This window comes from Sphaeramia orbicularis, unplaced genomic scaffold, assembly GCF_902148855.1.
Source record: "Sphaeramia orbicularis unplaced genomic scaffold, fSphaOr1.1, whole genome shotgun sequence".
In the NCBI taxonomy this organism is placed as follows: Eukaryota; Metazoa; Chordata; class Actinopteri; order Kurtiformes; family Apogonidae; genus Sphaeramia; species Sphaeramia orbicularis.
In genome coordinates, this window is record NW_021941635.1 from 75,578 (window position 1) to 99,618 (window position 24,041).

Below are 24,041 nucleotides of genomic sequence, written 5' to 3' on the forward strand. Positions count from 1 at the left end.
TCCAATCAGAGTGACGCTGAAGTGACTCTGTTCTCTCCTCCTGAAAGACATAGGCGGGGTCTAATCACGTCATATGTTACGCATGACGTAAGCGCGTCCGTTGCAAAACAACATGGCGGCGTCCTTGCGTCGTCTGGCCGTCGGGCTGACGGTGCGGCAGGTGAACAGGTGAGTTTAACAGCGGCTGGAACCGGAGGCACGAGACAAAGCACCGGGACACGCGCACGGCCGGCCCGCCATGACAGCGAGCCGCGTGAACGAGCCGCGCGCCATTTAAAGTTTCCATTAAAAGATCCTTTAAAGAACGTTTACGTCCAAAGGTGGTGCGTTTGATGTGACGTCAGACAGGTGGGCGGTGCGTCGGGTACAGAGCCTTCGATAGAACAGAGTTACGTCACTTCCGTAGACTGCCGTTGTTTAAAAAAAAAAAAAAAAAGGTCAGACTAAATATAGACCTACTTCCTGGTTCTGGGGGCGGGGCCAGTAGTTCCAAACATTGAGTCTGAACCCTTTCATTAGTATTTGTGCTGATCTACCAACTCCAGCTCTAAGGTGATCAGATATGGTCATCTTTGTCCAGTGTGTGTCCTGTATGGGTGTGCTTCCTGGTGTAAACTCTGTGTTTGGATCCGTTTCCTTCAGCTCAGCCTAACCCTAACCCTAACCCTAACCCTAACCCTAACCCTAACCCTAACCCTAACCAGGGGCTGGCGCTCTTCGCTCACAGGTTCTGTAGAACCGCCTTTCCACACGTGGGACCGGCTCGGCTCGGCTCGGCTCAGCTCAGTTCAGTATTCCCTCAGACCGTTTCCGTTCCAGATACTACCCACTTTCCAGTACCTGGTCGTCATAGCGATGCGGTGCGTTACTTCCTTGTGGTCTGCTCAGAGTTGCTGTAAACTCACCGGTTGCCTGTTGTCTGCTCTGAATGTTTACATGGTCCACCACAGACTGAACCTCCTGGACCCGGGTCTGCTTTATCTGTCCTCATGTGGACTCATGGAGCCGCAGATTGACTGTCCACTAACATCTGTTTATGGAAAAGGGCGGGGCAACTGTCTGACCAATCAGTGGTCTGCAGTGTTTATAAGTCACACTTTAGTACCTGGTCCCCGGTCCTGGAACCTCAGCGGAGGTGAGACCACAAAACCAGCACCGGGTACCAGATTCCAGGTCCTTTTTCAGAACGGAAACGCAAACAGGACCTGGACGAGCCGATCCCACGCAGTGGAAACGAGGCGTCATTTGTGTCTGAGCGTAAACCTGAACTGTCCGTCACCCACACTGTGGGATGGAATCTGCTCACAGACAGGAAGGGGTTATTATGGGATAGGCGGCTGCTGGGACCTGGGTTTGGGCAGAGCAGCAGAGGCAGGGCTGTGACCGGCTGTGATGTCACCTCTCCGGTGGTCATGTGATTCATGGAAGCCTGAAGAGTTCCAAACAAACAGTGTCCTGTTCTTGTGTGGACAACAGCAGTGAGTGGGTTAACACACACACACACACACACACACACACCTGTTCTGTCTACTATGTGTGTGTGTGTGTGTGTGTGTGTGAAAAATAATAGACAGATAATTGAAAATAACAGACAGATGATATAGATGAAGTTGTGCTGAAAAACCAGATCCAAACATGGGTATAGTAAACATTTGTTTCTATAGTATATAAAGGCCAAATCAAAAGGACTGAAAAACAGACAGAATAGACTCAGACCACTAAGGGTTAATATGTGAATGTTTCTGACACAGAAGGGACAGTGGGACTGTTATTGTATTTATTTATTTATTTTTAATACAACTTGGTTAAATTCTTTTAGTGTGTGTATCAGTACTTTTTGAACATTTTGAGCACAATTTCAATAATACCACAATAATAATGAGAACTGTGATAATTTTAGTCACAATAACCGTGATATGAAATGTTCATCTGGTTCCATCCCTACTCTGAACTAATAGAATCTGAACATTTGAACAGGATCTGAAACTGGAATGTGTGTAAAACAGAATTTCAGTTTGAACACAGTCTGAACATTTGCTGATAGAACATTAGATCCTGTTGGATCAAATACAAATATGTTTAGGATTCGTGCAGATTTCTGCTGGAATTCAATTCTTCCAGGAAAAAATCATTTTAAAAAAAGAAACAAACCAAAAATTGCCTTTTAACAGTATCATGATATATTGTGATATATCATATCGTGATCCTAGTGTTGTGATTTGTATGGTATCAGCAGATTTTTGCCAGTACACAGCCCTAGTTGGACCACTGCTGTTGAAAATGAAGCCTCCCTTGTTTGTGAGTACATGCTCAGATCATCAGTTCACTGCTTCTGGACACAGACTTTTCCATCTAACTTCATATCTACAGCAAATAGGTTTAAGAAACGAGCACAGGACAAATAAAACTACCGACAGGCCTCACATGAAACCAGCATGAGACGGAAATGAATGACAAACAGAAGAAAGTAACTGTCAAAGTGGCAAAGTTATTATTGAAAACTAATGAAAGGACCAAAACTAGAACTGTAAAAACATTTTCGTTAACTGAAATAAATAAAAACTAGAATTAAAAGAAAAAAACCATAACTAACTGAAACTGTATTGTGTGTTTACAAAACTAACTAAAACAGATAAAAATTATGGATGAAATTCCCTTCGTTTTCGTCTTTGTCAATGTCAGATTTATACGAAAACAATTTCTTTGTCTCTCTCAGTTTTCTGTGCTGTCTCCATACGACACTTTTTGCTCCGTCACTTGTGTTCACTTGTGGTTTCCAGTCGTCTTCTGGTCCCCACTCTACCTGGAAACATGGAGACTAAAGCAGCAGAGTCCTGTCTGGGATTGATTTGAATAGGAGCACAGAGAAGAAGAGAAAAGAGACCACTGAACTACAACTGAACTACAACTGAACTACAACTGAACTACAACTGAACTACAACTAAACTACAACTGAACTACAACTGAACTACAACTGAACTACAACTAAACTACAACTGAACTACAACTGAACTACAACTAAACTACAACTGAACTACAACTAAACTACAACTGAACTACAACTGAACTACAACTAAACTACAACTGAACTACAACTGAACTACAACTGAACTACAACTGAACTACAACTGAACTAAACTAAACTACAACTAAACTACAACTGAACTACAACTGAACTACAACTAAACTACAACTGAACTACAACTGAACTAAAACTGAACTACAACTGAACTACAACTGAACTAAACTAAACTACAACTGAACTACAACTGAACTACAACTGAACTACAACTGAACTAAACTAAACTACAACTAAACTACAACTGAACTACAACTGAACTACAACTAAACTACAACTAAACTACAACTGAACTACAACTGAACTACAACTAAACTACAACTGAACTACAACTAAACTACAACTGAACTAAAACTGAACTACAACTAAACTACAACTGAACTAAAACTGAACTACAACTGAACTACAACTAAACTACAACTGAACTACAACTAAACTACAACTGAACTACAACTGAACTACAACTGAACTACAACTGAGCATTTAGAAAAAAATGAAAACTAATAAAAACTATCAAACCTGCTCTAAAAATGAATTAAAACGAACTGAATTAGAGAAAAAAAGTCCAAACTAAATAAAACTCAAGTAGAATGAAAAATCCAAAACTATTCGAACCTGTCAAAGTGGAGCCATATTTGTACCCACAATAAATGACACTAATGATCACATGACCTCAGTGGACACCAGCAGGTTGAACAGAACACCTCCAGTCCGACCCACAGAACCACATTTGGACTGGTTCAGGGTCCTGGTGTCTCCACTCTGGGTTTGGGTCGTCTGTTTTCAGCTCTAATGGACAGTCATGTGTTGGATGATGTCACAACTCTGACCTGAACAACAGCCAACATTTGGACCTGATACCAAACCCAGATAAGAGCAGACAGGAGGGCACCGAGAACCTGACCTTTGACCTTTGACCCAGGTCGAAAGAGAACTCTGTGAAAATAAGCATCTGTGAGTTTGATTTCAGAGACTAAAAATGGACAAGTTCATAAAACAGACGTTTGATCCTGTTTTCAGTGACTGACCAAGTCTGTGGTTCCACACTGGTTCTGGTTCTAAGTGTGTTCTGGTACCACTCTGGTTCTAAGTGTGTTCTGGTACCACTGTGGTTCTAAGTGTGTTCCGGTACCACTCTGGTTCTAAGTGTGTTCTGGTACCACTGTGGTTCTAAGTGTGTTCTGGTACCACTCTGGTTCTAAGTGTGTTCTGGTACCACTCTGACCCCGGCTGCTTTGGAACGTCTGTATTTACATAGAACCTCAGATTTTGCACTTCCTGTCATTAGAAGACCAAGTACTGCGGACAAACGGATGTACAGTCTGTGTGTGGAACTGCTTCTTCTGCTGAGGTTCTGATCCAGGCTGTGTTGGTCTGGGTTCTACTGAGGTTCTGTTTGTGTCTGATGTCAGGTGTTAAAGGTGTTAAACTGTTTTGTTTTTTTTTGTTTTTTTTTTCAGATCTCCTCATCTGAGCTGCTGCCAACAGCGATGTCTGAACACAGGTGAGTGACACTGGAGTTAGCCCCGCCCCCAACAATTACAACTGACACAAATTAAAAAGAATATCTGGAAATAGTTTTAGTTGGACTGTTTACAGTGGATACTGGGGACTTACAGTTACCATGGTTACAGTGGATACTGGAGAGTTACAGTTACCATGGTTACAGTGTCTGATTCAGTGGTTTCCTCGGTGCTGTGATGGGGGTGGTTACCTTGGTTACGGTGTGTGATGGGGGCGATTACCTAGGTTATGGTGCTGTGATGGGGGCTGTTACCTTGGTTACGGTGCTGTGATGGGGGCGGTTACCTTGGTTACAGTGCTGTGATGTGGGCGGTTACCTAGGTTACGGTGCTGTTATGGGGTGGTTACCTTGGTTACGCTGCTGTGATGGGGCGGTTACCTAGGTTACGGTGCTGTGATGGGGGCTGTTACCTTGGTTACGGTGCTGTGATGGGGGCGGTTACCTTGGTTACAGTGCTGTGATGTGGGCGGTTACCTAGGTTACGGTGCTGTGATGGGGCGGTTACCTTGGTTACGCTGCTGTGATTGGGCGGTTACCTAGGTTATGGTGCTGTGATGGGGGTGGTTACCTTGGTTACAGTGTGTGATGGGGGCGGTTACCTTGGTTACGGCGTGTGATGGGGGCGGTTACCTAGGTTGCGGTGCTGTGATGGGGTGATTACCTTGGTTACGGTGTGTGATGGGGGCGGTTACCTAGGTTACGGTGCTGTGATGGGGTGGTTACCTTGGTTACGGTGCTGTGATGGGGGCGGTTACTTTGGTTACGGTGCTGTGATGGGGGCGGTTACCTTGGTTACGGTGTGTGATGGGGGCGGTTACCTAGGTTACGGTGTGTGATGGGGGCGGTTCTCTCATTATTCTGTCTGTTTTCAGGTCGCGGCTTCTGGCTCCGCCCTCGGCCCCTACCTGTATTGGTTGTGACAGGTGGCGGTTACCTTGGTTACCAGCAGTACAAGAAGTGGGGACATGAGGAGGATGGAGCTCCGCCCACCCTGGCCACTCCCACACAGGTGAGAGTCTGCACTGGTCTGGTGGTTGTTTTCAGCTCTGGCTTTGGGTCTGACGTCGTCTTCACTGAGTTCACGTGAACGCGTCTGTTTCAGAAAATCAAACATCGTGTGAATGAAACTGTGAAGGATCTGAGGTTCCTCTGATCTGAGTCGGCCATGCTCAGTCACTGTGGACGTGTCAGACTTTTATTGTGAAAGGGTCAGTCTGTCACAGATGGTGAAAATACAGACGGTTTATCTGTTGATCAGTGTCATCAGTCATTATTGATCGGATTATTGATCAGTTTAACGGTGGTTCGTCTTTGGTTCTGGTCTCAGTGGCTCTGGTTCTGTCTGAGTTTGTAGAGTTGGACCAGGTCTGAGGTTTGGACTCAGATTTGGAGAAGACAGAGGAGATACGACTGGAAAAGCACACACTATTAGGCTCCGCCCACACAGCAGGTCACCCCCCCCCCATCACCAAAATCTAATCATTTGTTCCTTGTGCCAGTATCAACAGTTCCTGAAACTTTCATCCAAATCATAACTTGTTCATTTATCTTGCCAACAAACAAACAAACTCCAATTAAAACTTGACCTCTGTCTGACATCAGGTCATGTGACTCCCATCAGGTCATGTGACTCTGACCTCCTTTTATCTGTGTGTGTGACATCGTCTGCTTCCGTCCTGACTTTGACCTGACAGGAAGTGTCAGATAGAACACAAGTGCAGCCAGCAACAAGTGGGTCAAAGGGGAAGCCCCGCCCCTTTTCCTCACCGCCTCAGCTCACTCCTGATTGGCTGATCCACTGACTGCTGCTGACTAAGGTGATGGTGTGATTATCCAATCAGCTGTCAGGGTTTTATTATTTCCTTTTCAGATTTATGGGCTGTACATTCACACTCTTCATATTTTTTCAGTTTGTGCAGTTTGTTGGTCGTTGTTGTTTCTTGGGTTTGTTTTGGTTGGATCCTGTTTATCCCCAGTGGGTGGAGCTTAGGTGTTGTCCCCTCCCTCCCTCTCTCCCTCCCTTATCCGTCCCTGTCTTTATCCTCTCCGTCCTCTCTCGGCCTCAGTCCTCTCTCTCTCTGCGTGGTCTTCTGCTCGTGTCTCTGGTGTTTTTCGCTCCCATGTGTCGGCCGCTCTTTTCTCCGCCCGCCGCCGCCGCCAGGACTCGTTCATGGTGAGGTTTTTTTCAAACCGCAGCGGCACCGCGCCAGACCTGCTGCGGCAGGTGAGGAGGCGGAAACGCACCAATGAAGGCGAACGGTTGAATGGAGCAGCAGGAGCAGCAGGAGGAGGAGCAGGAGGAGGAACAGGAGGAGGAACAGGAGCAGGAGGAGCAGGGGCAGTGAGGAGGCGGAGGACAGTTCGGTTCAGGTGAATCAGATCCAGGGTTCGGAGCTGGGGGGGGGGGGGGGGGGGTCCAACAGATGAGTCCCATCTGACCCATGGGATGAATTTATGAGGACGTCAGTGATTTTAGTTCCAGTCAGGGCTGTTCGGAAATATCGGTTCTGCAATATATCGCGATATTTCATTTCACAATACTGTATCAATACTAAAAAGTACTGTATGGATATTAAAAAGCACTGCATCAGTATTTTTAGGTATTTATTCAAATGCAGAGATTGTGGAGGTTAATTTTAGTTTTTTTTTGTTTTTGTTTTTTGTTTCTATTTTATTTGTTCTCATTTCCACTTTTATTCAATAATGTTGGTTCCTTTGTTGGGATTGAACTCAAATCCTGTTCTGATGTTAGTTGTGAACTAATAGAATCTGAACATTTGAACAGGATCTGAAACTGGAATGTCTGTAAAACAGAATTTAGTAGTAGCAGCAGTTTTTTATTTGGAGCTCACAGAATCATCAGATAACACAATCATACAACATGGTCAAAAAAATAAATAAATACCATTTTTTCTGCGCTGGAAAAGGAGTGTGCAGAAGTAGAACTTATTGACTCCGCCCCCTTTTTACAAACTAATAATCAAACTAGATCTGCTTCCTTTGCTTTTGTTTACACACATTTTCTTCTGTATATTTTTACAATAACACTAAATATTCATATACACTTTTTAGTCACCTCACACACAATCAGATTTACAGAATCAACTGTTTTAATATAAACTATAATATTTATATGCACTTTAAATATTTACTCCAAATACAATGATTAATAAATGTGATAAAATCTTCTTATCATGATAACCAATTAACTCCAATAATATCTTATTTGATGCGTACTTCTATAATGTTCTATATTTTGTTATTATACTGTATTTATTATCCTTTTAAATGCGTAAATTGAAGAAGACATTTTTCAGTTTTGTTCCAGATCATTCCACAGTTGAACCCTCTAACACACATACACTGGCTTTATATGTTTGTTCTACACTTCATGTTCTTGTAGATTTCAGTTCCCCTTAAATTCTAATTCCTTTGCCTGGGCTCAGACATTTCCTGTAGACTGTAGGGGAGCATATGGACATGGGCTTTAGACAGTACAATAAGAGTATTAAGGTCGACAGAATTTCAGTTTGAGCACAGGAACATTGTGTGATAGAACATGACATCCTGTTCTAATCAAATACAAAAGTCTTTAGTATTTGTGCAGATTTCAGATTTAATTCAATTCTTCCAGGAAATAATCATTAAAAAAAAAAGAAACAAGCGAAACATTGTCTTTTTAACAGTATCATGATATATTGTGACATATGGCATTGTGATCCTAGTGTTGTGATTTGTATCGTGTCGTCAGATTCTTGTTAATCCACAGCTCTAGTTCCAGTCCAGTTCAGTTTTTATTTGACTTTGTTTCAGATCAGACCAGACTTTATTTATTCCACTGTGGGGAAATTTCATAGTTAAAAACAAACAACAAACAAGTGCAAAGAATAAGACAGATAGAAAAAAAAAACACAAATGAGTGAAACATGGAATAGAAAGAAACACAGACGGCTGGTGTTTATTTGAATATCAGCGTCGGTGCTGGTGTTTGAAAACCTTGAAAGTGCTTGAATTTGAGTTGAAGGGCTTGAAAGTGTTTTCAATTCGAACTCTGTGATTAATTGATTTATTTTTGACGTTAACTGAAACCAGAGCTCCTTCCACAGAGGTGACACGTTTGGAAAAATCAAACTTAGTTAAAAAAAGTGTCCATTCCAGCTGTTCTCAGGTCGACTCAGGTACAGTTTGATCTAATCCAGGGTTCTCAAACTCCTGTTCTTTCAGGTTCCACATTCAGCCTGATTTGATCTGCAGTGGGTAGTAAAATAAGAGCAGAAGAACCTAGAAATAATGACAACTACAAAGTTTTGTCTTTGTTTTAGAGCAAAAAAAACCATTAAATTATGAAAATACTTACTTTTATAAACTATACAAACAAAAAAGATGTGAATAACCTGAAAAAACGGACATTTCTTCAGATAAATCAGTGTAATTTTCTCAGTCTTCTGCCTCCACTTCTCATTAGTCCATGTGCATTCTGGATCAGATCTCCAAAGACACTAAACACTGAGGAACAGGAAGAAAAGAGTTCAAACTGGACTGAATTTAATACAGACATTTCAGGTTGGACACATTTGTTCAGGTTAGTCACATTTTATTGGTACAGGAGAGTTTGGAAATGGAAAGAGTTTCATAATTTAATATTTTTTTGCACTAAAACAAAGACTTGATTTGCAGTTGTCATTATTTACAGACATAATGTAATATTTTTTCCATCAAACCCAGTAGTAAATCTGCAGTCCTTCTTCTGTGTGGGTTCTTCTGCTGTTCTTATTGGACTGTAGATCAGATTGGTCTGGATGTGGAACCCACACTAACATGAGTTCCACAGCCTGGACTGTGGAGTTTAGACACTGTGTACATTCATCCCAGGGGTCGGACTGGAAAAAAAATAAAGCAAAAGATGCAATGAGACAAAACCAAAGTGAGATGAAAGGACATTCCAGTGGCTGTGGGATGAACCGGAGCAGGACACTGAGGCTGGACTTTTATTCGCAGAAGTAAATGAAAGTGTTTGAATTTCAGTTGAGTGTTTTTTTATTTGAACTGTTTTATTTCCATGGTGTTCGATTTTAACCAGAGGATGTAAAAGCCAGTCCAAACTGCACAGAAACAGGAGTCAAAGTGTCGCTCATGTGAACAAAACAAACTGAAGGCTTAAAAAAAGGACAAAAACACATGAATAAGTCACAGCAGGTGAAAATGATGAAAAACCAAACAGAGCAGATCAATGAAAGTGTGTCCTATTTAAACCTGCCTTCTGATTGGTTGAAGAGTTGGCATGAAATCAGGTGAGACAGTGACCCATTAAAACAAACAAGGGGTGGGGGGGTGGGGTGGGGTTTACAGTCAGAAGAGCTTAAAGTGTGTGTGTGTGTGTGTGTGTGTGTGTGTGTGTGTGTGTGCGTGCACGCACGTGTGGGGGAGGTGTTACCATGGAGACGGCTATTTTCCTTTTAGCCTAGCTTAGCCTCTGTGAGCCCGTTCATCCTGCGCTAACCTGCTAACCCAGTTAGCCACTGACACAGATCTGTGTTTATCAAAGCAGCTGAACGGATCTGAACCCCCCACCCCACCCCACCCCCACAGAGACACGGGTCACTGTGGAGTCTACACACTCAGCCTCTGGATGAATGGGTGGGTGGGTGGATGAGGGGTGGATATGGAAGTAAATGTGTCTCATCAGATTTGGAATTATTGAATTGAATTTGAATTTCCATTGAATTTCTTGCGCTGCATTTTTTTGCACTGAAATTACATATCTGAAATTTTAGTCTCTGAATTCAACTATGTTCATAAATTTAAAATTAAAAAAAATTCAGATGCAAAAAATTCCGATCACAGATCCTGGACACAGAGGAAAAGCAATCAATTCTATCTCAAGTCGAACCGACAGCCAACCAATCAAGTTACGTTAGGGTGGTCATGTGACACCAATGCAGGAAGACGGTCAGCGCAGATGTGTGAACGGAATGTTTTGCATCTGAATTTTTTTTATTTTAAATTTATGAACATAGTTGAATTCAGAGAAAAGAAATTCAGATACTTAAGTTCAGTGCTAGAAATTCAACAGCTTTTTTAATTCCAAATCTGATGAAACAGATTGACTTCCATCTGTGGGTGGGGGGGGCAGCTGGGCCCAAAGTCTGGGTTAGGGTTCAGGGGACACCATGGTCCTGGATCCTGGGGGGTTCAGGGGACACCATGGTCCTGGATCCTGGGGGGTTCAGGGGACACCATGGTCCTGGATCCTGGGGGGTTCAGGGGACACCATGGTCCTGGATCCTGGGGGGTTCAGGGGACACCAACCTAATGTTGGCTTTAATAAACACATCAGATTATGTGGAAAAAACATCAGATGTCTGAGTGTTTAAAGTGTGTGTTCACACAACCAGTGACACACACACACACACACACACACACACACACACACATCTACTGGATTAAATCCACTGTATGTGAAGGAAACAGAACACTGGAACAGAGGTAGAAGTCAGAGCAGTCATGTGATCCTTTTGAACTCCACACCTTTGAATGTGTTGTGTTTTTTATTGTTCTGTTTGTTTATTTTTACCTTCTGGGTCTGAGTGAGGGATTCTGCACACTTTGGACACCATGGTATGAAGGGTCACATGACTTTATGAAATACTAAACCATGTCAAATAGAAAACCAAACTATGAAAAACATCTGGACATTAGTACGACTGTAGGGGATTAAAGGACGTCTGTGGGCGGGACAAGGACGTCTGTGGGCGGGACAACGAAGGGTTAATGGGGATGTTTTTTGGACCCAGTGGATCCAGTGTGTTTACATCTGCTGTGGTCTGAATACAAACAAACAAACAAACAAAGCCACCAGTCTGTGGACTCTGTCATAACCGTCTGCCGTCCTCTGTTAGCAGCTCTGTAGCCTATCAGTGTTAGCATCTCTGTTAGCAGCTCTGTAGCCTATCAGTGTTAGCATCTCTGTTAGCAGCTCTGTAGCCTATCAGTGTTAGCATCTCTGTTAGCAGCTCTGTAGCCTATCAGTGTTAGCATCTCTGTTAGCAGCTCTGTAGCCTATCAGTGTTAGCATCTCTGTTAGCAGCTCTGTAGCCTATCAGTGTTAGCATCTCTGTTAGTGGCTCTGTAGCTTAGCAGTGTTAGCATCTCTGTTAGCGGCTCTGTAGCTTAGCAGTGTTAGCATCTCTGTCAGTGGCTCTGAAGCTTAGCAGTGTTAGCATCTCTGTTAGCAGCTCTGTAGCCTATCAGTGTTAGCATCTCTGTTAGCAGCTCTGTAGCTTAGCAGTGTTAGCATCTCTGTTAGTGTCTCTGTAGGATAATAGGGTTAGTGGTGTTAGCATCAGTGTGCTGTATTTCAGCTCCTCCTGCTCCTCCTCCTGCTCCTGCTGCTCCTCCTCCTCACACATGCTCCGCCCCTTGCCCCGCCCCTGTGTCCTCCTCCTGTCTCCTTCCCGGTTTTAACTCGTTATGTCGTCATTCTAATCAGGCTTCAGGTGCCTCGCTTGGCGCTCCGTCGTCGTCTGAATGCGTTGAGTGGGGGCGTGTCTCGCCCCGCCCATTGGCGTCGCCGGCCAATTGCCTTCCTCTGCTATGTGCTGTCTGTCAATGCTCTACGGCCACTGGCCAATCGGGTAAGAGCAGCTGCAGGCTGACCTGTGATTTGATGATGGAGAGGGGGAGGGGCTTATCACATATGGACCTCCACTGGTTCTCCTCCTCCTCCTCTCTCTCCTCTCTCTCTCCTCTCTCTCACCTCCTCCTCCTCTCTCTCTCTCTCCTCCTCCTCTCTCTCACCTCCTCCTTTCTCCTCCTCTCTCTCTCCTCCTCCTCTCTCCTCCTCTCACCTCCTCCTCTCTCTCCTCTCTCTCTCCTCTCTCTCACCTCCTCCTCTCTCCTCCTCTCACCTCCTCTCTCCTCTCTCTCTCCTCCTCCTGCTCCTCCTCCTCTCTCACCTCCTCCTCTCTCCTCCTCTCTCTTCCCCTCTCCTCCTCTCTCTCCTCTCTCTCTCCTCTCTCTCACCTCCTCCTCTCACCTCCTCCTCCTCTCTCTCTCCTCCTCCTCTCACCTCCTCTCTCCTCCTCCTCTCTCTCACCTCCTCCTTTCTCCTCCTCTCTCTCTCCTCCTCCTCTCTCCTCCTCTCTCCTCCTCTCACCTCCTCCTCTCTCTCCTCTCTCTCTCCTCCTCTGTCCTCCTCCTCTCTCCTCCTCTCACCTCCTCTCTCCTCCTCTGTCCTCCTCCTCTCTCCTCCTCTCACCTCCTCTCTCCTCCTCCTCCTCTCTCTCTCCTCCTCCTTTCCTCCTCCTCTCTCCTCCCCTCACCTCCTCTCTCTCCTCTCTCTCACCTCCTCCTTTCTCCTCCTCTCTCCTCCCCTCACCTCCTCTCTCCTCTCTCTCTCCTCTCTCTCTCCTCTCTCTCACCTCCTCCTTTCTCCTCCCCTCACCTCCTCTCCCCTCTCTCTCTCCTCTCTCTCACCTCCTCCTTTCTCCTCCTCTCTCCTCCCCTCACCTCCTCTCTCCTCTCTCTCACCTCCTCCTCTCTCCTCCTCTCTCCTCCTCCCCTCACCTCCCCTCACCTCCTCTCTCCTCTCTCTCACCTCCTCCTCTCTCCTCCTCCTCCAGGTGGCGTTGTATCGTTCCTTCCCCACTCGTCTCCTCTCTCGGGCCTGGGGTCGGCTGAATGGAGTTGAACTGCCCACGTGGCTGCGCAAACCCATCTACTCCCTTTACATCTGGACCTTTGGAGTCAACATGCAGGTAAACAAACAGCTTTACTACTGTTTACTGTTAGTTTACTACTGTTTACTGTTAGTTTACTGGTGTTTACTACTGTTTACTGGTGTTTACTACTGTTTACTGTTAGTTTACTGGTGTTTACTGTTAGTTTACTGGTGTTTACTACTGTTTACTGGTGTTTACTACTGTTTACTGTTAGTTTTACTGGTGTTTACTGTTAGTTTACTGGTGTTTACTGTTAGTTTACTGGTGTTTACTACTGTTTACTGGTGTTTACTACTGTTTACTGTTAGTTTACTGGTGTTTACTGTTAGTTTACTGGTGTTTACTACTGTTTACTGTTAGTTTACTGGTGTTTACTGTTAGTTTACTGGTGTTTACTACTGTTTACTGTTAGTTTACTGGTGTTTACTACTGTTTACTGGTGTTTACTACTGTTTACTGTTAGTTTACTGGTGTTTACTGTTAGTTTACTGGTGTTTACTGTTAGTTTACTGGTGTTTACTACTGTTTACTGTTAGTTTACTGGTGTTTACTACTGTTTACTGTTGTTTACTACTGTTTACTGTTAGTTTACTGGTGTTTACTACTGTTTACTGTTGTTTACTACTGTTTACTGTTAGTTTACTGTTGTTTACTACTGTTTACTGTTGTTTACTACTGTTTACTGGTGTTTACTACTGTTTACTGTTAGTTTACTGGTGTTTACTACTGTTTACTGTTGTTTACTTCTGTTTACTGTTAGTTTACTACTGTTTACTGTTAGTTTACTGGTGTTTACTACTGTTTACTGGTGTTTACTACTGTTTACTGTTAGTTTACTGGTGTTTACTGTTAGTTTACTGGTGTTTACTACTGTTTACTGGTGTTTACTACTGTTTACTGTTAGTTTACTGGTGTTTACTGTTAGTTTTCTGGTGTTTACTACTGTTTACTGTTAGTTTACTGGTGTTTACTGTTAGTTTACTGGTGTTTACTGTTAGTTTACTGGTGTTTACTACTGTTTACTGTTAGTTTACTGGTGTTTACTACTGTTTACTGGTGTTTACTACTGTTTACTGTTAGTTTACTGGTGTTTACTGTTAGTTTACTGGTGTTTACTGTTAGTTTACTGGTGTTTACTACTGTTTACTGTTAGTTTACTGGTGTTTACTACTGTTTACTGTTGTTTACTACTGTTTACTGTTAGTTTACTAGTGTTTACTACTGTTTACTGTTGTTTACTACTGTTTACTGTTAGTTTACTGGTGTTTACTACTGTTTACTGTTGTTTACTACTGTTTACTGTTAGTTTACTGGTGTTTACTACTGTTTACTGTTGTTTACTACTGTTTACTGTTAGTTTACTGTTGTTTACTACTGTTTACTGTTGTTTACTGTTAGTTTTCTGGTGTTTACTACTGTTTACTGTTAGTTTACTGGTGTTTACTGTTAGTTTACTGGTGTTTACTGTTAGTTTACTGGTGTTTACTACTGTTTACTGTTAGTTTACTGGTGTTTACTACTGTTTACTGGTGTTTACTACTGTTTACTGTTAGTTTACTGGTGTTTACTGTTAGTTTACTGGTGTTTACTACTGTTTACTGGTGTTTACTACTGTTTACTGTTAGTTTACTGGTGTTTACTGTTAGTTTACTGGTGTTTACTGTTAGTTTACTGGTGTTTACTACTGTTTACTGGTGTTTACTACTGTTTACTGTTAGTTTACTGGTGTTTACTGTTAGTTTACTGGTGTTTACTACTGTTTACTGTTAGTTTACTGGTGTTTACTGTTAGTTTACTGGTGTTTACTACTGTTTACTGTTAGTTTACTGGTGTTTACTACTGTTTACTGGTGTTTACTACTGTTTACTGTTAGTTTACTGGTGTTTACTACTGTTTACTGTTGTTTACTACTGTTTACTGTTAGTTTACTGTTGTTTACTACTGTTTACTGTTGTTTACTACTGTTTACTGTTGTTTACTACTGTTTACTGGTGTTTACTACTGTTTACTGTTAGTTTACTGGTGTTTACTACTGTTTACTGTTGTTTACTTCTGTTTACTGTTAGTTTACTACTGTTTACTGTTAGTTTACTGGTGTTTACTACTGTTTACTGGTGTTTACTACTGTTTACTGTTAGTTTACTGGTGTTTACTGTTAGTTTACTGGTGTTTACTACTGTTTACTGGTGTTTACTACTGTTTACTGTTAGTTTACTGGTGTTTACTGTTAGTTTACTGGTGTTTACTACTGTTTACTGTTAGTTTACTGGTGTTTACTGTTAGTTTACTGGTGTTTACTGTTAGTTTACTGGTGTTTACTACTGTTTACTGTTAGTTTACTGGTGTTTACTACTGTTTACTGGTGTTTACTACTGTTTACTGTTAGTTTACTGGTGTTTACTGTTAGTTTACTGGTGTTTACTGTTAGTTTACTGGTGTTTACTACTGTTTACTGTTAGTTTACTGGTGTTTACTACTGTTTACTGTTGTTTACTACTGTTTACTGTTAGTTTACTAGTGTTTACTACTGTTTACTGTTGTTTACTACTGTTTACTGTTAGTTTACTGGTGTTTACTACTGTTTACTGTTGTTTACTACTGTTTACTGTTAGTTTACTGGTGTTTACTACTGTTTACTGTTGTTTACTACTGTTTACTGTTAGTTTACTGTTGTTTACTACTGTTTACTGTTGTTTACTACTGTTTACTGGTGTTTACTACTGTTTACTGTTAGTTTACTGGTGTTTACTACTGTTTACTGTTGTTTACTTCTGTTTACTGTTAGTTTACTACTGTTTACTGTTAGTTTACTGGTGTTTACTACTGTTTACTGTTAGTTTACTGGTGTTTACTGTTAGTTTACTGGTGTTTACTACTGTTTACTGGTGTTTACTACTGTTTACTGTTAGTTTACTGGTGTTTACTGTTAGTTTACTGGTGTTTACTACTGTTTACTGTTAGTTTACTGGTGTTTACTGTTAGTTTACTGGTGTTTACTGTTAGTTTACTGGTGTTTACTACTGTTTACTGTTAGTTTACTGGTGTTTACTACTGTTTACTGGTGTTTACTACTGTTTACTGTTAGTTTACTGGTGTTTACTGTTAGTTTACTGGTGTTTACTACTGTTTACTGTTAGTTTACTGGTGTTTACTACTGTTTACTGTTGTTTACTTCTGTTTACTGTTAGTTTACTGGTGTTTACTACTGTTTACTGGTGTTTACTACTGTTTACTGTTAGTTTACTGTTGTTTACTACTGTTTACTGTTGTTTACTACTGTTTACTGTTGTTTACTACTGTTTACTGTTGTTTACTACTGTTTACTGGTGTTTTCTACTGTTTACTGTTGTTTACTCTTTATCTTACCCTATCTGATCAGTGTTGTGTGAATGCCTTTCATACAGACTGAATCCCTCAGACTGATTGGATCCTTTATATTCATTCAATACCAGACTGGTACTGACCCTGGTTCTGGTACTGACCCTGGTTCTGGTACTGACCTGGGTTCTGGTACTGACCCTGGTTCTGGTACTGACCCGGGTTCTGGTACTGACCCTGGTTCTGGTACTGACCCAGGTTCTGGTACTGACCTGGGTTCTGGTACTGACCCTGGTTCTGGTACTGACCCAGGCTCTGGTACTGACCCTGGTTCTGGTACTGACCCTGGCTCTGGTACTGACCCAGGTTCTGGTACTGACCTGGGTTCTGGTACTGACCCTGGTTCTGGTACTGACCCGGTTCTGGTACTGACCCAGGTTCTGCTACTGACCCAGGCTCTGGTACTGACCCTGGTTCTGGTACTGACCCGGTTCTGGTACTGACCCAGGTTCTGGTGCCACTCGGACACAGACACTGGTGTTTGTTGTAGTTTTTTGGTGCTGATGTAACTTCCTGTCTCTGTTCTGTCGTCCAATAGGAGGCAGCGGTTGAAGATCTGCATCACTACAGGAACCTGGGGGAATTTTTCCGCCGCCGTCTGAAGCCCGCTGTTCGACCGCTGTGCTCCGCCTCCTGTCTGGTAACTCCGCCTCTCCTTTGTTTGGGTGGGGTTTGGGGCTCACCTCATCAGCTAAAAATGACCAGTTTAGACCAGAACGTTTCCAAACAAAGGATGAAGGTTCAGAACAGCAGGAACCATCAGAGCTGGAGTTCTGGAGAAAGGTGGACTGTGCCATCATTCACCTGAACGTCTGTGAGGAAACGCTTGTCTTCCAAAAGGGGGTGTGGCTATGTTACCAGATCAGAACGGGCTTTTCAGAAGGGGCGTGGCCTCTGTGGACTGCTGCTGTTACAGGAAAAACAAATAAATGAACTGAGGAAACAGCAGCATGTGACCTGGACAACTGACTGAAGAGCATTAGTAACCTGTCTGTCTGTGTGTGTGTCTGTGTGTGTGTGTGTCTGTGTGTGTGTCTGTGTGTGTGTGTGTGTGTGTGTGTGTGTCTGTGTGTGTGTCTGTGTGTGTGTCTGTGTGTGTGTGTGTGTGTGTGTGTCTGTGTGTGTGTCTGTGTGTGTGTGTGTCTGTGTGTGTGTCTGTCTGTGTGTGTGTCTGTGTGTGTGTCTGTCTGTGTGTGTGTCTGTGTGTGTGTCTGTGTGTGTGTCTGTGTGTGTGTGTGTGTGTGTCTGTGTGTGTGTCTGTGTGTGTGTCTGTCTGTGTGTGTGTCTGTGTGTGTGTCTGTCTGTGTGTGTGTCTGTGTGTGTGTCTGTCTGTCTGTCTGTGTGTGTGTCTGTGTGTGTGTCTGTGTGTGTGTCTGTCTGTGTGTGTGTCTGTGTCTGTGTGTCTGTCTGTGTGTGTGTCTGTGTGTGTGTCTGTGTGTGTGTCTGTGTGTGTGTGTGTGTCTGTGTGTGTGTCTGTGTGTGTGTGTCTGTCTGTGTGTGTGTCTGTGTGTGTGTGTCTGTGTGTGTGTCTGTCTGTGTGTGTGTCTGTGTGTCTGTGTGTGTGTCTGTCTGTGTGTGTCTGTCTGTGTGTGTGTCTGTCTGTGTGTGTGTCTGTGTGTGTGTCTGTGTGTGTGTCTGTGTGTCTGTGTGTGTGTCTGTCTGTGTGTGTGTCTGTGTGTCTGTGTGTGTGTCTGTGTGTGTGTCTGTCTGTGTGTGTGTGTGTCTGTGTGTGTGTCTGTGTGTGTGTCTGTGTGTCTGTGTGTGTGTCTGTGTGTCTGTGTGTGGGTCTGTCTGTGTGTGTGTCTGTGTGTGTGTGTGTGTGTGTGTGTCTGTGTGTGTGTCTGTGTGTGTGTCTGTGTGTGTGTGTGTGTGTGTGTGTCTGTGTGTGTGTCTGTGTGTGTCTGTGTGTGTGTCTGTGTGTGTGTCTGTCTGTGTGTGTGTCTGTGTGTGTGTCTGTCTGTGTGTGTGTCTGTGTGTGTGTCTGTGTGTGTGTCTGTGTGTGTGTGTGTGTCTGTGTGTGTGTCTGTGTGTGTGTCTGTCTGTGTGTGTGTCTGTGTGTGTGTCTGTCTGTGTGTGTGTCTGTGTGTGTGTCTGTCTGTGTGTGTGTCTGTCTGTCTGTGTGTGTGTCTGTGTGTGTGTCTGTGTGTGTGTCTGTCTGTGTGTGTGTCTGTGTCTGTGTGTCTGTCTGTGTGTGTGTCTGTGTGTGTGTCTGTGTGTGTGTCTGTGTGTGTGTGTGTGTCTGTGTGTGTGTCTGTGTGTGTGTGTCTGTCTGTGTGTGTGTCTGTGTGTGTGTGTCTGTGTGTGTGTCTGTCTGTGTGTGTGTCTGTGTGTCTGTGTGTGTGTCTGTCTGTGTGTGTCTGTCTGTGTGTGTGTCTGTCTGTGTGTGTGTCTGTGTGTGTGTCTGTGTGTCTGTGTGTGTGTCTGTGTGTCTGTGTGTGTGTCTGTCTGTGTGTGTGTCTGTGTGTCTGTGTGTGTGTCTGTGTGTGTGTCTGTCTGTGTGTGTGTGTGTCTGTGTGTGTGTCTGTGTGTGTGTCTGTGTGTCTGTGTGTGTGTCTGTGTGTCTGTGTGTGTGTCTGTCTGTGTGTGTGTCTGTGTGTCTGTGTGTGTGTCTGTCTGTGTGTGTGTCTGTGTGTCTGTGTGTGTGTCTGTCTGTGTGTGTGTCTGTGTGTCTGTCTGTGTGTGTGTCTGTGTGTGTGTCTGTGTGTCTGTGTGTGTGTCTGTGTGTGTGTGTGTGTGTGTGTGTGTCTGTGTGTGTGTGTCTGTGTGTGTGTGTGTGTGTCTGTGTGTGTGTGTGTCTGTGTGTCTGTCTGTGTGTGTGTCTGTGTGTGTGTCTGTGTGTCTGTCTGTCTGTGTGTGTGTCTGTGTCTGTGTGTCTGTGTCTGTGTGTGTGTGTGTGTGTCTGTGTGTGTGTGTGTCTGTGTGTCTGTCTGTGTGTGTGTCTGTGTGTGTGTCTGTGTGTGTGTCTGTGTGTCTGTCTGTCTGTGTGTGTGTGTCTGTGTGTCTGTCTGTGTGTGTGTCTGTGTGTGTGTCTGTGTGTCTGTCTGTCTGTGTGTGTGTCTGTGTCTGTGTGTCTGTGTCTGTGTGTCTGTCTGTGTGTGTGTCTGTGTGTGTGTCTGTGTGTGTGTGTGTCTGTGTCTGTGTGTCTGTGTGTGTGTCTGTGTGTGTGTCTGTGTGTGTGTGTGTGTGTGTGTCTGTCTGTCTGTGTGTGTGTCTGTGTCTCTGTCCATCTGTCCAGACGTCTCCAGCTGATGGGCGGATCCTTCACTTCGGTCAGGTGAAGAACTCAGAGGTGGAGCAGGTGAAGGGCATCACCTACAGCCTGGAGAACTTCCTGGGTCCACAAACAAGGCGGAGCAATGGTAAGACCACACCCACTGTTTTTTTTTAAGGAACTTCCTTCTATGGACAAGGGGGCAGGACATTTGTTTTTGAAGCTCCAGGTGACAGTTGTGTTACAGCCTGTGGGCGTGTCTGTTGTTTCAGACTCCGCCCCCTCCTCCTTTCAGGACGGCCTCCTGTGGCGTCCTGACACTCAGCTGTTCCACGTGGTCATCTACCTGGCACCAGGTGACTACCACTGCTTCCACTCCCCCACCGACTGGAGGGTGGAGCTACGACGACACTTCCCAGGTATGTGGCTCCACCCACCTGTTCACATGGTCACCTCCTCCATCTGTTTACTCCACCTGTTTACTCCACCTGTTCACTCCTCCAGCTGTTTACTCCACCTGTTTCCTCTCTCTCTCTCTCTCTCTCTCTCTCTCAGGTTCGTTAATGTCAGTTAATCCGGGCGTGGCTCGTTGGGTCAAAGAGCTCTTCTGTCTTAACGAGCGTGTGGCTCTCACCGGCCAATGGGAGCACGGCTTCTTCTCGTTTACAGCGGTTGGAGCCACAAACGTCGGTTCCATCAGACTGTACTTTGACAAGGTGAGAAAAAGACGACAGTGACCGTTTGTGTGTACTGACTCGTCTGTTTGTGTAACTTGTCTGTTTTTAGTGACTCATCTTTTTTGTGTAGTGACTCGTCTGTTTTGTGTGACTCGTCTGTTTTGTGTGACTCGTCTGTTTTGTGCAGTGACTCGTCTGTTGTGTATAGTGACTCGTCTGTTTTGTGTAAAGACTCGTCTGTTTTGTGTAGTGACTCGTCTGTTTTGTGTAGTGACTCATCTGTTTTGTGCAGTGACTCGTTTGTTGTGCATAGTGACTCGTCTGTTTTGTGTAGTGACTCGTCTGTATTGTGTGACTCATCTGCTGTGTGCACTGACTTGTCAGTTTTGTGTAGTGACTCGTCTGTTTTGTGTAGTGACTCGTCTGTTTTTAGTGACTTGTCTGTTGTGTGTAGTGACTCGTCTGTTTTTAGTGACTTGTCTGTTTGTGTAGTGACTCCTCTGTTTTTAGTGGCTTGTCTGTTTTGTGTAATGACTCATCTGTTTTTAGTGACTCGTCTATTGTGTGTAGTGACTCGTCTGTTTTTAGTGACTTGTCTGTTGTGTGTAGTGACTCGTCTGTTTTTAGTGACTTGTCTGTTTTGTGTAGTGACTCCTCTGTTTTTAGTGGCTTGTCTGTTTTGTGTAATGACTCATCTGTTTTTAGTGACTCGTCTATTGTGTGTAGTGACTCGTCTGTTTTTAGTGACTCGTCTGTTTTGTATAGTGACTCGTTTGTTTTGTGTAGTGACTCATCTGTTTTGTGGAGTGACTCGTCTGTTTTTAGTGACTCGTCTGTTTTGTGTGGTGACTCGTTTGTTTTGTGTAGTGACTTATCTGTTTTTAGTGACTCATCTGTTTTTAGTGACTCGTCTGTGTTTAGTGACTCATCTGTTTTGTGTAGTGACTTGTCTGTGTATAGTGACTCGTCTGTTTTGTGTAAAGACTCGTCTGTTTTGTGTAGTGACTCGTCTGTTTTGTGTAGTGACTCATCTGTTTTGTGCAGTGACTCGTTTGTTGTGCATAGTGACTCGTCTGTTTTGTGTAGTGACTCGTCTGTTTTGTGTGACTCATCTGCTTTGTGCACTGACTTGTCTGTTTTGTGTAGTGACTCGTCTGTTTTGTGTAGTGACTCGTCTGTTTTTAGTGACTTGTCTGTTGTGTGTAGTGACTCGTCTGTTTTTAGTGACTTGTCTGTTTTGTGTAGTGACTCCTCTGTTTTTAGTGGCTTGTCTGTTTTGTGTAATGACTCATCTGTTTTTAGTGACTCATCTATTGTGTGTAGTGACTCGTCTGTTTTTAGTGACTCGTCTGTTTTGTATAGTGACTCGTTTGTTTTGTGTAGTGACTCATCTGTTTTGTGGAGTGACTCGTCTGTTTTTAGTGACTTGTCTGTTTTGTGTGGTGACTCGTTTGTTTTGTGTAGTGACTTATCTGTTTTTAGTGACTCATCTGTTTTTAGTGACTCGTCTGTGTTTAGTGACTCGTCTGTTTTGTTTAGTGACTTGTCTGTGTTTAGTGACTCGTCTGTGTTTAGTGACTCATCTGTTTTCAGTGACTCGTCTGTGTTTGGTGACTCGTCTGTGTTTAGTGACTCGTCTGTTTTTAGTGACTCTGTTTTTGTGACTCATCTGTTTTTAGTGACTCGTCTGTTTTTAGTGACTCGTCTGTGTTTAGTGACTTGTCTGTGTTTAGTGACTCATCTGTTTTTAGTGACTCATCTGTTTTTAGTGACTCGTCTGTGTTTGGTGACTCGTCTGTGTTTAGTGACTCGTCTGTGTTTAGTGACTCATCTGTTTTTAGTGACTCGTCTGTGTTTGGTGACTCGTCTGTGTTTAGTGACTCATCTGTTTTTAGTGATTCGTCTGTTTTTAGTGACTCGTCTGTGTTTGGTGACTTGTCTGTGTTTAGTGACTCATCTGTTTTTAGTGACTTGTCTGTGTTTGGTGACTTGTCTGTGTTTAGTGACTCATCTGTTTTTAGTGACTCGTCTGTTTTTAGTGACTCGTCTGTGTTTAGTGACTTGTCTGTGTTTAGTGACTCATCTGTGTTTAGTGACTCATCTGTTTTTAGTGACTCGTCTGTGTTTAGTGACTCGTCTGTGTTTAGTGACTCGTCTGTTTTTAGTGACCCCTCTGTTGGTGACCCCTCTGTTGGTGACCCCTCTGTTAGTGACCCCTCTGTTGGTGACCCCTCTGTTGGTGACCCCTCTGTTAGTGACCCCTCTGTTGGTGACCCCTCTGTTGGTGACCCCTCTGTTGGTGACCCCTCTGTTAGTGACCCCTCTGTTGGTGACCCCTCTGTTGGTGACCCCTCTGTTGTGCTCCTCTCTTCAGGAACTGCAGACCAACGCTCCTCGTTACAGTAAAGGTTCGTTCCACGACCGCGCCTACGCCGCTATAGATGCACAGGTGTCCCAGGGGGGCGTGGCCTGTGCAGACGGAGGGGGCGTGGCCTGTGCAGACGGAGGGGGCGTGTCTCTTCAGAAGGGCGAACCTCTGGGGGAGTTCAACCTGGGCTCCACCATCGTGCTGCTGTTCGAGGCCCCCAGAGGATTCACCTTTAACCTGCAGCCCGGACAGAGGATTCGCATGGGGGAGGGGCTCGGCAGCCTCTGATTGGCTGAGCCACGGGGGGACTCCGACACCCAGAATGCCTTGTGCCTCATGAGGGCGAAATGCCAAAGCCGCTCACCTACATGTACAGGTGAACTGTGACTCCGCCCACCAGACGTGTGACTGAGGTTAAAGGTGGAAGGAAGGTGATTGGTGGAAACCTCAGTTGACTCCTCCCACAACCCAGATTCCATGTTACCATTGTCCAATCAGAACACTTGAACCTCAGCTTGTTTGTTTTTTTTGTTTGACAAAATGTAACAGCATGACCAAACTAAGCCCCGCCCCTTTGACTTTTTTTGTAAAAATATTTTTTCCATTCGTCAGGGGCGTGGTCTTCATTAGGGTGTGGGGGCGTGGTCTTCATTAAGGCGTGGTCTTCCACTGGAGTCAGGTTTCCTGGAATCAAACGTCCTTTACGTCCGAAAAGCAAATGTTCGTAAAAACAAACGTGGACTCACATTTGACGTTTTCTGTCTGAACTTTGATAATAAATAACATTCGATAAAGTGACGCGTGCAGAACTTTCCTTCTTCAGTGATCATTGTGTCGTCTTCATCTTTTCCTTGTTTTTGTTTTATTTATATTTTTATAAAGGATTCAATTAAACAGAATCAGGAGGTTAAAGCGTTTTATTCAGACTGTTAAATATCCTGTTTGAATTTTGTGTGGAACTAAATCTGTCTCATCAGATTCTGAATTAGAAAAGCCATGGAATTTCTAGCACTGACATTTTTTGCACCGAAATTAAGTATCTGAATTTTTTACCTCTCAGTTTTACTGTGTTTATAAATTTAG

The 24,041-nt window shown here is 43.8% G+C and overlaps 1 protein-coding gene across 5 annotated transcripts; it reads left to right on the plus strand.

The window, feature by feature from the left end:
* Positions 1-97: 97 nt before the first annotated feature.
* LOC115416640 (phosphatidylserine decarboxylase proenzyme, mitochondrial-like) lies at positions 98-23,753 on the plus strand. 5 transcript variants are annotated; one of them, XM_030130480.1, is made up of 9 exons: positions 98-168; positions 4,540-4,583; positions 5,477-5,613; positions 13,226-13,360; positions 17,241-17,342; positions 19,938-20,061; positions 20,186-20,332; positions 20,469-20,629; positions 22,965-23,753. In XM_030130480.1, the coding sequence occupies exons 1-9, from the start codon at positions 113-115 to the stop codon at positions 23,244-23,246; spliced, it is 1,188 nt and encodes a 395-aa protein (XP_029986340.1). In that variant the 5' UTR covers positions 98-112; the 3' UTR covers positions 23,247-23,753. The 5 variants fall into 5 exon arrangements, with proteins under 5 accessions (XP_029986340.1, XP_029986341.1, XP_029986337.1 ...); XM_030130481.1 differs by lacking the exon at positions 98-168 and adding an exon at positions 12,094-12,238 and having other exon boundaries at positions 4,535-4,583; XM_030130477.1 differs by lacking the exons at positions 98-168; positions 4,540-4,583; positions 5,477-5,613 and adding exons at positions 6,661-6,886; positions 6,923-6,974; positions 12,094-12,238.
* Positions 23,754-24,041: the final 288 nt, after the last annotated feature.